Source organism: Podarcis vaucheri (assembly GCF_965113315.1).
Source record: "Podarcis vaucheri genome assembly, chromosome: 2".
Lineage (NCBI taxonomy): Eukaryota > Metazoa > Chordata > Lepidosauria > Squamata > Lacertidae > Podarcis > Podarcis vaucheri.
The window spans coordinates 82,936,904-82,950,443 of record NC_138760.1 but is presented as its reverse complement, the minus strand read 5'-3'; the positions used below and the strand labels follow the sequence as shown (position 1 = coordinate 82,950,443).

Sequence of the window (13,540 nt, the reverse complement as noted above, 5' to 3'; positions counted from 1 at the left end):
CCAGTCCTTGCAGCTGCCTCATTGGGGCAGTGCTGTGATCACTAGGCCTGCACTGTTCTGGTTCCTTTGAATAAAGAATTAACCTCACTGACACTGGGTGTTTTATTGCTGACCTACTCCTGACTCTGGCTCCTGACACTTAAATGCATGCATCACTGTCCATAAGTAAAACTAAGGTTTAATTTAAGCAATATTTCAACCTCTTTTTCATCTTGTTGTAAAACTGGAATTCATGTTTGGCACTAAAAACATGTCAGGATTCCGCATTAAGATGTTGCTATAAGCACAAGTTCTAACTCATTTTAATGTTGTAACCATAATCTTGCACAAATTTACTTTTGAAGTGGAAGGGCAGTCATTAAGCTTTGATCATTTTCACCCAATGACAGACAGGCCTTTGATCATTTTCGCTTTCCTGTGTCTTGTGTTTCAAACAAGTTGCTTTCCTGGATAACAGAGAAAAAGAAGACAAGGATTCAGTGATGCTGTGACTCTGGGAAAGCAGTAGTAATTTGAACTCCATATCTAATGTATTGCATACTTAGATGAACAGTTTTGTGCGTTCACAGATTTTTATTTTTTGCATTCTTAAAATTTCAGGATTTTTCTTAGAGTATTGATGTTTGGATCAGTGTTGAAGACAAAATGGAGAAATCTCATATTCAGTACATGTAATTTTCTGAATGTACTCATCTGTGGAAACTAAAATAGCTTTCCCATGCATCCAAAATACAACATTTCAATGGAATGTTTAATTAAGCATATGTGACCCAAACCATGCAAGGGAAATCCATGGACATTCACCTAGCTTACAACCTTCACCAGCTTGGCATCTCCAGACCTTTTGGATAATAGCTACTATCAGCAGGGAGCACAGCTGGGCACCAGGTTGGTAAAGCCTGATAGAGCTAATGAGATGCACATTTGGATATAGATCCCCATCTGGATTGTGATGGCTTATCTGGGTTCCATTGAACTGGCTGAAGAAATCTTTTGATATTCATCTCCATCTGGGGCAACCAGTTGTACTCTACTAGCTATCTGAGGGGGTTGTATGAATTTTCTTTGTCCTACAGAAAAATGCATCCTCTTGTCCTTGTGTAGTTCTTCACATTGATGTGCACAAAGGCTTTCCATTTGAGCCACAAAGTAGGAAAAACAAACATAGAGCTTATTATGAAACATGTTTAAGTATATCAAAATATATTTTTCAAGCCAACTTTTTTTGAACGTCCACCTTTTTCTACATTTCAGATTTGAAATCTTGGATGTACTCTGAAGCAGATTCTTGTGATTGTTGTAGTACTTTCTCCAGCCACTGTGATTGTGGGAATTGCTGTTAATCAAAACTGAAGTGTGCTTGTGTGTAAGAGTACATACCTGGGAATGGCTGAGAATGTTGATGTGGGATGTGTCAGCTGCCTTGAGTATTGCTTGCATTTGAAGTAGTTTAAGGAAATGAATATTTGAATTGTTGGATGTCAGCATGCTGCTCTTTATAAGTAAAAGAAAATACAGTCATGTGGCTGTTTCTAACAGAAACTTAGTGACTCCTATGTGTATGTTTATAAGTTTATGGGGTGCACATTCTTGGAGCCTATAATTTGTTGACATCATCCTGTCTGGCAGAAATGAAGTGTAATTTGCAATCACCTGGGACCTCCAGTACCTCTGCCAACAAATTGTTAAAATGGGCTGCTCAAGATGAGGATCCATGATTAGAATGGTGAAAATTCCACATAGCAAAGTGTTGGTTACCACAAACTTCTGCTGAAATAACTATCACTTACGTTCTCTAGTAGCATACGTTTGAAAGGAGAATAAATAGAATTATAGTTAATTAGGGAAACCAAGGGGGAAGGTTAAGATGAAACCCCCCCTTAACTTCTATGCATGATCATATGTAGCCAAAGACCTTTGCAAAAAGTAAGATACAAGCGCTGTATTGGACCCTATGGAAGTTATTGGAAAGATGTTTCGCATCCCCTGCTCCCTGCAATTCCTGAAAAGTGTCTGAATTATGTGGGATGGGGCACAGGGGCTGCTGGTGAGAAGAGGGGACAGAGAACTTTCTTTCCTTGAACTTTCTCAAATTAACTTATCTTCTGGGCCAAGCTAATACATCTGTGATTGGAAAAACAAACAAACTTAAAATACATATTTTTTAAAAAATGTGTCACCACCCTTCATTATCACCCTGCTGGATAGAACAAACAATCTTATCAACTGAAGTCCGCACAGTTAGCCGTGATTCCTGCTAAAGACTTTTTCATAACTTTCATGGCAGCAATGACAGAGGGCTGCATTCTAGGTCACATGTTTATCTATGTCAATTAGCAAATAAAAAAATCATATAAATTATATTCTCAAGGATATAAGGGGCATTGTAAAACATAATGGATAATGACAGCACTTGTTTGTGATTTAATTATGGATGAGAAAGTAAAGTATGGACTTCTGGCAGCTGCTCCCACATGAGATGACTGTAGAACCCAATCAGCCCCTTCATACTGTAGAGAGCTGTAGATGATGAAACAGGCCAGACAAGGACCAGATTATAAATGGTATGAGCCTCATTCTGAAGCAGATTGCACACTAGCTAGAGGACACAATCATGCCTAAGACTTACTTTGCTAGCTGCATTATGTCTATAGTAATTGTTCAGCAGCGTTTTGTGGTCTGAAGGTTGATTATTCCTGCTTTGTTGGATGTACAGTGGTACCTTGGGTTACAGACGCTTTGGGTTACACGTTTTCAGGTTGCGTACCGCAGGAAACCCGGAAGTACCGGAAAGGGTTACTTCCAGGTTTCACCGCTTGCACATGTGCAGAAGTGTCAAATTGCATCACGCACGTGCACAGATGCAGCGCTGCAGGTTATGACGTCCACAACTCGAGGTTCCACTGTACAAAGTGCCCTTGGAGACCCTCGATGACCATTTTGCTTTGAACTTTGAAGAGAAACTTGCTGTACTCAGGAAGGACCTGAGTTTCTGCAGTCTCTGTTGAGGTTTCCAGTGCCACATCTAATGTGATGTGGTGGGATCAGTTTCAGCAGATAAGGCCTGATGACGTGGACAGCATGCTTGCAACAATGTGTCTGACCATATTTGAGCCTTCGTCTTCTTGGCTACTAAAAGTAGCAGAGATGGTGTGACAGGTTGTGTTCAGCATGTGGTTAACACATCATTGGGTGAGACGGTGCTCTCCACTGTCCTCAAAGAGGCAGTGATGTTGTCAGTCTTCAGGAAGTCTATGATATACCCACTGTACAAAGCAACTACTGACTCTAAAACACATACCCTGTTTTAAAGCAGTGTACTAGAGAAAGTTGTGGTGGAGCAGGTATAGGCATTCCTGCAAGATACCAGTTATCTAGACCCTTTCCAGCCAGGCCTGGTTATGGGATTCAATCAGCCTTGGTGACTTTTATCTAAGGTTGAATGAAGTGCTGGGCTGGATGAGGGCCAATAAACAAGTTGAATCCTGGTAAGACGGATGTGCTGCATGTGATGTGCTGGTTTAGTGTCCAGGAGCTAGGCAGATTGCCTGATCTGCATGGGATCGCACACAGGGAGCAAATTTAAAGCCTGGTGATGCCCCTAGATCCAACTTTTCCACGAAAGGGTCAAATGGCCTTTGTGGCTAGGAGTGCTTTATATAAACCCTGTATGTTAAGAAAGCTGGAGGTGTTCTTGGATCGGGATAGCTTTGCCAGTGTGCTTCAGGAGTTGGTGATCTCAACATTTGACTACTGCAATGTGCTCCATATGTGGCTTCCCTTGTACCAGCTGTTGATAGAGGCTTCCTATCAACAGAGCATAAAATCTCTGCTTGAGGATCTGCATTGGCTAACCTATATGCTAGCTGGTCTTGCTGTTAGTATACAACAGTCTGGGACCAGCTTACTTGAGGGACTACTTTTCCCCATATATTCTGTTCAATCATTGCATTAAACCAGAGAAGCACTATTAAGAATTCACCTTGTTTCTGCAAGACAGAGGGCATTTCATGTTTCATAAGCCTCTGTTGTGGAATACTTTGCATATTATTCTTATTCTTAAGACTCTGTTGACAGACCTTTTCTGATGTACAGTGGTACCTCGGGTTACAGACGTTTCAGGTTACAGACTCTGCTAACCCAGAAATAGTACCTCGGGTTAAGAACTTTGCTTCAGGATGAGAACAGAAATTGTGTGGTGGTGCAGCGGCAGCGGGAGGTCCTATTAGCTAAAGTGGTACCTCAGGATATGAACAGTTTCAGGTTAAGAACGGACCTCCAGAATAAATTAAGTTCTTAACCCGGGGTACCACTGTATATAGCTCAATCATAGGTTTTTGTGTATCAGTATCCATATGTTGGCTAGGTATTTTTTTTCAGTTTTATATTATCCCTCGGTTCTGGTCAACCTCCAGTGCAAAAATGCTTGAATACCTTCATATATGCAATCCTATGAATGTTTACTCAGAAGTAAAGCACACTATGTTTGTTTGTTCAAACAAACAAACAAACAAACAAACAAACTGTCCAGTAGCACCTTTCGAGACAACTAAGTTTGTTCTGGGTATAAGCTTTCGCGTGCATGCACACTTCGTCAGTGGGACTTATTCCCTAGTAAGTGTGTTTTGGATTGCAGCCTGCTTTCCACCCTAGTCTTCAGTGTTCAGTGTGTTTGAATGTAGCTCTATGAATTCTTATTAAAGGTTAAAATCTGTGAAATAATCTACATGTTCAGAGTATATGGTACATATGTAGACAAATAAACTAAGTTTAAATCCTTTTTCAAAGTAGCCTCATCCATATGATTTCAAATAATATTTTTCTGCATATCCACTGGCAAACAATTGAGCTTAGTTCATGAAAAGCCTTGCTAAGCCCTAAGGTGGGCTCAGAATGCATTCTGTTATTAATGGGCAATACAGTGTTGAGTTCAATTAAACATTTATTCGGTAAACTGATAAAATACAGTCATCATAATTTCAACAGTCATCATAATTTCAACCAATGAAATAGTAATTGTTCATGAGCTTTACTTTCAGTATTTCAGACTCTAACCTGAGTAGGGTAGACAGCATATATTTAGGTAAGAACAGCAATACTCAAAGAGTAATTTTGGGATGGTTCTAAATCTTCCATCATTAAAATATCCCAAACCTCAGCCTCATAAAGCATCTGGACCATTGCTTTATGTTTCTAAATGGATAAATCAGGATTCTCCAAATACCTGCTTCTTCTTCTGATAGGTGTACATTCCCATTTCTTTATGGTGTTTATATCAAACTTCACAAAAATGTAAGTTGGGGACTAAATTATTTTTAAAAACAAATAAGCAGAGAAGTTCAAATTTGAGATAGTCATTTTCCACATCGGAGAGGGAGAGCAGCAGTCCTGTGAACCTTGTTCCCTTTGGGAAGAAATACTATAAATTATAGTCAAAAGCAGCTGTTCTTTCCCTGTTAATTAAAATGCAACTCTGCAAAATGTTCAATAGCTGCATATATGTTTGTCTAATATAAATGCCCTTTGTAGCAGAAAAGTCTGGAGATTGGAATGCAAAACAGGGTTTGTTGCTGTTGGAGTGAGTAGCATTATTGGTGATGCATGAAAGAGTCCAGGGTGTGAATGACAGTGTGGTTAGTCTCTCAGTGAACACTGAAGAGCCAATGAAGAATAGTTCACTAAGATTACACCAGCACTTTAAATTTAGGTACATATTTATGTAACATGGTAAAAATAGACCCTGGAATAGCATACACTGGAAGTCTTGACTTGTGAAGTATGAAAAATAATCAGTTGTCACTGGGGGTTAGCGTGGGTGCTAAGAGACTTAGTTGAGTTTTTAAAATTGTTTCTCTGTAACTTGTGTTAGTCTGGCAACTTCTTCAAGAAACGTGGTCTATGCTTTAATCCTTTTGACCACTTTTGAAGTATCCTATAGCATGTGGATGTACAATGACCATCGCTTAATAGAGAAATAAAATGTTACCATAAGTATTGTTTCTTTAAGTTCTCCAGTATCACAGTAAAGTAATTGGTGCTAAGTATTAGAAGCCTTGTTTGGGTTCACCTATGAGTACGGCTGCCAACTTGCCTCTCTAGCAGCTAGCTCAGGCATCGGCAAACTCTGCCTGCCAGATGTTTTGGGACTACAACTCCCATCATCCCTGACCACTGGACCTGTTAGCTAGGGATGATGGGAGTTGTAGTCCCAAAACATCTGGAGGGCCTGAGTTTGCCGATGCCTGAGCTAGCTGATCCTTTAGCAGCTGCTTGATCTACAGCAGTTAGCAGCTGATAATGTTGGGCTTCAGCTGCTGATTTTGTGTAATAAACCTCTGTTAAAGGGACAGGAACAGGCCAGGCTAGATTTAACAGGCCTGCATTTAAATATAGGGACATCTTGAGAAATAGCACCTATGTGAAAAATAAAAGCAGCTGAAAACAGAGGAACTTCTGAATCATGTAAGGTGCAAACTTTTGCAATCCCATGTCAACATGAGGTACTATGTGGAATTAATAATCTGAAAAATCCTTAGATCCCAGATAGGAGTTTACAAGACTGAATACCGTTCTGTCTGTGCATGCAGAAAAGTAGCATGTTAGGGAGCAGGGTAAGCAAGAACTCTTTTTCATTGCATCTGCTATTCTATAATAAAGGGATTAAAAAAACACACACACCACAAGATTATTCAAGTTTACTACCTCAGTGAAGAGTGTATGTGTTTAGGTGAGTGACAATTTGCTTCTTAGGGGGTAAACCAGGCATGTCAGCCATACTTGCTTTCATCTATACCTCCCTCATTCACAACCAAAAAGAGGGAATTGGTGGGGTCTACCTTTTGCATCAACAAGTGCTTGCAGGTGCATGGAGATGGACCTTCCTGCGTTCTGTCAGCTGAATCACTTTCTGTCCTGCCCTGTCTACCTACTCTAGAACTGGGATGTGGAAGAGAGGTGAGATGCGACTGTTTCAAGTGATGTCATAGGGGAGAAAGTTTTGAAGGCTCTGCTTTCCTCACCAACATGCACGTTTAGTGGTAAAAGTCTCCCAAGTTCCATTAAAAAAAATACGTAGGAGGCAGGCATATGTATGAATGAATGTGGCTGTCCACATCATGTTTGGTTTATCTGGGGTCTAGTGCCCATCTCCCACATATTTAACTAAATTTTTAAAAAGCCTGACTCAGTTATGACAATATCTAAATCATGTTCAGCTATCTTCTTAGGCCATGAGAGTGCTGGCTGGATTGACTGTAAGGCGGGGTGGGAAAATACCTACAGATAACTGGAAGTTATTTAGTTTGTGAAGGGGGAAAAAATCCCGACTCAGTGTATTGTTAACTCCTAGCAGGATAAATATACTTGTATGATCTCATTTCATGGTCATAAGATAGGCTTGCCAGATTTTTGGGGAGTGGGGGAGGGGATCCTTAAATGTACTAGTTGGAAATCGTTACACCTAGACTACAATAGTTTTTGTTTTGTGGATGTTGTACTGTTATGGCACACAGACAATACGTACATTGTCATCTCTGATTATATTGTTTATATTTCATCATGTTGCCTAACATTCCAGATCTTCGGGGCCGGGGGATGGGGAAGGGAAGCTAATGAATGAAGCTATAAACTGAGCTATTTGAGAGACGCAGATACGCTGTGCCCCAGCCCAGCTGCTTGCTGAAACAAAGACTAGCATTGGTGCAATGAATATGCATTGGCTGTGTGTGTGATTCTGTTGCAGGCCAGACACAGGCCTATACAGTAATGAATCGGGAAGGCTGGCGCAGGCCCTGGGGATGTTTTTTTTAAAAACACATTTGTTTTATCAGTATGTTACCTTGCCAATAGGATGATGTCAGTCTGGTTACCATAGAATGTGGTCAGACAGAGGAAGACATATGCAGTGTGTGGCAGTATTTTGTTTTGATAGACTGAGCTGCGGTTTTTCTTTCCCATTTGGAAACTTTAATACTGCTGAGAAGAAAAGATTTGAAAATGTATTTGTGAGTGTGTGAGAGAATGAACTTTGGGAGCTTGCGTGCCATTTTACAAACAAACAAACAAACAAACAAACAAACAAACAAACAAATGTGCATATTGAAGGGCTCTTTTTCTTAATCCAGTATGTAAAGGGTACCAACACGTAGAGTGATGGGCAAATAACACATACCTGATATCCACATACATTCAGAACATCTATTTTGTTAAAACATGCATGCTAGCTACATGCCCATTACTTTAAGCCGTAGCTTAAATAAACATTAAGTGTTGTTGTTGTTGTTTTTTTGGGGGGGATAGTGGTATGTCCAAACCCAGTGCATTAACTATGGTTTGTTCACAAAAATAAATCATGGTTTGTTCTTTGCTTACTATTAACCATGACTGAGTTTTATATTGGAATGTGGGCACTTATCCTATAGCTTAGGTGTGGCATGTTTCATTGCGTTGCCCAAATTGCCCAGCGAAGCATCAGGCACACTAGGTAAAAGCAGCTTTAAAACTAAGCTGCTCTCAGATCCTGCTAACTCTCCTGTCTGCCTGCTAAGAAGACACCCCCCAACTCACCTTGTCCCCCACATCATAGCTGTAGCCAAGCTGGAGTTGAAAACTTACTGTGGTGGGATATGATTTCATATTTCCTAATGCTGAAGTGCATGGACAATCCCTGTTACTGCTATACAGTGAGGTTTGGTTGACATACTCTCCTTTCTAAAATAGTAAAGTATGTTCGAACTTTTATGTATAAATTTTGTAATTTATTTTGAACTTGGCTGTTTTAAGAGAAATGAACAATGAACTTAACTGTTTTGGATATATTATACACTGCAATTGTATTGTTTTATTCAGCTGTTCAATATAAATACCCAAAGCAGTTCTTGAGAGGCTTAGCATGCAAGCTCTTAAAATTCAGAATCAGGTGTTTTGGGTTATATATGGTGGTAGTTGGTAAAAATAATAATTATGCAGTTGATTATTTTATTCTCTGCGTAATAGGTAGTGGTTAACAAACATTTAATCTACTGATACTTGGTGTAAAGGAATTGTGTTTTCTATGACACTAAACCCTATTTCATTTCTGTTTTTGAAAACTGAAACAGTAGGTTCGATAATGGGCATTCCTACTGGATTTTGTTTTCTTCAAATACTGGAAGACCTTGAGCACAGAAAAGGCATGAAATAAATTTAGGATGCATCAAACAGCAACAAGTGTTTGGATACTTCAGCTTTTGAAGTTGGTGCCAGCTTGTCTAAGATTATAAAATGCAAGGAATCTTCTCTTTTGCAGTTTTTCAGGTTCCTGACTTGATGGCCAAAGTGAAATGATTCTTGTCGCGATGTCAGCATACTGCAAATTTTATGTTGCATGTCCTACAAATGAAGATACCATTTTATTAAACTCTGACTTCCATGTTGGTTTTTTAGTTGAGTTACTGATGGAGTTGTTCTGTATGACTGTTTGGCCTATGTGCTTTTATACAAGTTTGATCTAACAAAAGTTATATTTTCCATTTTAAAAAATATTTTCATTGGAGGCTAACATAGCTTCAAATGGAAAACTTTAAAGACTGAAAAGAAAAAATATACAGCTGCAGATTCCACATATTAGAAGATTTAAGGCTTTTAAATATCTCCTTCCCCAAGGGAAAAGATGAAGGTGGGATAGAAGCAGCAAAGTGATGATTTGTGTATTAACACAGCAGAATGTCTGCATGGTTAACTCCAGTGCCTGGCCTGCTGTGGAGCATACACTTCTTGCTTTTAACATTCAGGTGGAAAGTTACAGTTTAATTTTGTTGCCAGAGTCTTGAATAGAAGCCATGACTTGTGGTGTGTTTATAAGCCGCAGTATATTTGCTAGTTTACATCTTGCCTACTAAATTGGCAAAATGTTTATTTCCCCTGGTGAACATAGTGGAGATTACTCCCTAGTGGTTCCTTTCACACCAAAATAGTATTTGTTGAATATATAAAACAGGGCTCTTTTTATATGCCACCTGTGCCTTGCATGGGGGTATGAAAATGTGTAGTAGTAGCAAACACATGTCCCTTTTCAGATGCGATGTGTTACTGACGTTGTTTTCTTGTAATTATGCGCTTGAGAAAAATGGAAGGAGCATCTGTAGAGAAAAATATTTACAAGTTCCAGAAACCTTGAATAAGAATATCAGTGTATCCTAAAAGATGGCCAATTTCTGAAATGTGATAATGTAGTTTCTGTGTGCTATGCGAAAGCCTATATGACATGCAAAGAAGCAGCATCACTGAGCAGAGCGGGAAAGCATATCATGTTCACAGAATCGTAGAGCTGGAAGGAAACCCGAGGGTCATCTAGTCCAAGCTCCTGCAATGCAGGAATAACAACTATGCAGTTTCCCCTCTCCCTTGGTTTGTTTTAAAGGTAAAGTTAAAGGGACCCCTGACTGTTGAACGACTCTGGGTTGTGGCACTCATCTCGCTTACTGGCTGAGGGAGCCGGTGTACAGCTTCCGAGTCATGTGGCCAGCATGACTAAGCCACTTCTGGCGAACCAGAGCAGTGCACAGAAACGCTGTTTACCTTCCCGCTGGAGTGGTACCTATTTATCTACTTGCACTTTTTGGCATACTTTCGAACTGCTAGGTTGGCAGGAGCAGGGACCGAGCAACGGGAGCTCACCCCGTCACGGGGATTCGAACCGCCGACCTTCTGATCGGCAAGTCCTAGCCCAGTAGTGTTACTTTCCTCATGTATGAGCTAGAAGTTGTGTTGTAACACCATGAATCTGTAGTGTGGCCACAAGAAGACTATTTCTAGTTGCTGCATCTTCATAGTAAGCTGCCTTATACCTTTTACTGAAATATACTATTGACCTGTCTAGCTCAGTATTGTCTACACTGACTGGCAGTGTCTGTCTGTTTTAGCTGGAGATGCTAGGAATTGAGCTTAGGACCTCCTCTTCAAAACAGTTAGGAATTAAATTGTTTAAAGTTGATTGCTTAAGTTGTAATCGTAAGTGCATGAAACTCAGTGTTGGATTGTTCCGTCTTACAAAAAAGGTATGTCTGCCAATAAAAACGCTATAAATATTATGCGTCAGTTTAGACCTTAAGTGCACCTGAGATGAGTCAACTGTATTTCCCGACCTCTCTTCCTCTGCTGTTTTATTCCAATGTTTATGTTTCAGAAACTAAATTTTAACAAGTATTTTGTTTGTAGAAGTCATGTTTTATTTTAAGAAAACGAATATTTAGCTTCTGACCACAGTTTAAAATCTTAAACAAGCCTGACAAGGCAAGCATCCTATTGATTTATCAAACTCTTTGCTTTAAGGAGGTACAGACTTTAAAGGATACCATACCTAATGTTTTTTGTTTCTTTTTATTACATTTTTTAAAACCCATGGTTTCCTCTGTTTTTTCCCCCTGTAGGTGAAGCTGCTCTAAGAGGAGAACCCAGAATGCAGTCCCTCCCAGTATCAGCGGCTGTAACCAACCATAGGACAGGGCCACCCCCAATCAGTCCTTGCAAGAGGAGGTTCAGTATGGACCAAGGAGATGATGACCTAGACTGTGAAAACGAACACGTCTCTAAAATGAGTCGAATGTTCAGTCCCCATCTGTAAGTTTGCTTTACTATTTATACGGCTTCCAATGTGTTTTCACCCAGATTTTAATTTTGTTTTGAAAAATGACAATCCACAGGCAGTGTTAGAAACTCAGATATATAACCTAATTGCCAAATGGCACCTTAAACCTAGGTTACAATTGCTGCAGTTGAAAGTCTAGGTACCGTCCCCCCCCCCATGGGATATCATCATCATTCATTTCATTTCCATCCTGCTTTATATTTTATATATCCTATGCTTTAAGACTCTCTACCCTGATGTGAGAATAGATGCTTTGCATTTTTAGTGTTTTCCCCCTCCTCCTTCTTAAAGGCCAGGAACTTTTAGAACAGCTGCTAAGCAGACTGCACACAGCAACAGCTGCTCAAGCTGCAGTTGTTGCTAAACACTAGTTAACGTGCCTCCATTTTCACATGCCAGCAGAGTATTTCACTGTGCAGGTAAAATGTGGGTTACTGGAAAGGAAGAAAACGGGTTTTCCATCCATTTAGTTTTCTCATTCCTAGGGAAGCAGCTGTAGCTGGCATGAAGTGTAGGCGCTGAGAGAATTCCTTTCATTCCTGACTAGAGGAAGTGATTGGAGTATTCCAGCCAGAGCCAACTTGATAACTGTGTACTGTTCCCTGCTGCCTCAGCTCAAGAAGCCCTCTGCGTTCCACACATTCCACTCAGCTTTGGATTGTTGCATTCAGTCATAAGATGTGGACTGAGGCATTTTATCCTCAAATAAATCACAGCAGTGTTATTCAGAGGCCTGCAGATTGCAGGCTTGGAATTTCTTACAAATAAGAGCTTGAGTACCAAAGCAATAAAAACTCAGAAACAGTTCTCCCACTCTTTCTTTCTTTCTTTTTTACATGCGGCGATTACTCCCAGTTAAACTACTTAAAATCACTCCTTAAGAGTGAAATTTGTAATCACTGGGAGAGAAAAAACACACACACTAAGAAATGAGTTACTCTGTTTCAACTGCCACACAACTTTAGATAGGAAAAAACGAGGCTATGTTTGAATTATTACATAATTTAGAAGAGGAAGGGAGGGGAACTATGTGACTTCCAAATTCACAAAAATAAAGGAAACGAAATACAACTAGCAGTTGGGTAGATGGTTCCACTTCAGCATTTCAAACTCCTGTCTATCTGCAGAGTCATGCAACACCTTTAGAATCACTTTTCTCAAAGCTATAAAGCAGAATTTTCATGGCGTTTTCACTCAAAACTATAATCATTTAGATTAGTGGCGCCCGCCCTGTGGAACGCCCTCCCACCAGATGTCAAAGCGATAAACAACTACCTGACATTCAGAAGACATCTTAAGGCAGCCCTGTTCAGGGAAGTTTTTAATGTGTGACATTTTGGTGTTTTTTGGTTTCTATGGAAGCTGCCCAGAGTGGCTCGGGAAACCCAGCCAGATGGGCGGGGTACAAATAATAAATAATAATAATAATGATAATGATTATTATTATTATTATTTATTATTTTACATAAATTCACTTTTTAACACTTGACAACCATCAGATCCAGAAAGGGCTTTTATTAGCGGTACTGTAAATGTGAGAAAGAAAATATTGTGCAAATATAGAGTTTGGCTTTTACTTTCTTATGTAATCAGGAAAAGCTGCCAACTTGCTGGCAACATTTAATGGCGTTACAAATAAGTTGGAGAATTCAAATTATATTGGGTCCTACTAGAAAAAAACTCCAATGTAAAATATTTTGGCCATAAAGGAAAAAAATAAATTACTCCTCTATTTTAATAAACTACATGTTAAGGGTTGTTGTTTTTTCTTCATCGGTGCTCCACTTGTTGGCAATTGCAAAAGTCGCTGTAGGATTAAAAGAATATGTAGTCATCAGAAAGCTGAACTACCCTTTTGTATGTATGTATTGGTTTGTTTACAGCGGGAAGTAGGAATTTGCATCCTGTCTGGTA

General features: G+C 39.7%; 1 protein-coding gene across 1 annotated transcript in view; it reads right to left on the bottom strand.

Annotated features, from left to right (window-relative positions):
• Window positions 1–386: 386 nt before the first annotated feature.
• ATG7 (autophagy related 7) overlaps window positions 387–13,540 on the bottom strand; it is a 123,767-nt gene continuing 110,613 nt past the window's right edge. The window contains exon 18 of the mRNA XM_082211913.1: window positions 387–446. Within this exon, the coding sequence (XP_082068039.1) occupies window positions 402–446 (45 nt within the window). The 3' untranslated portion in view covers window positions 387–401. The remainder of the gene's footprint in view (window positions 447–13,540) is intronic.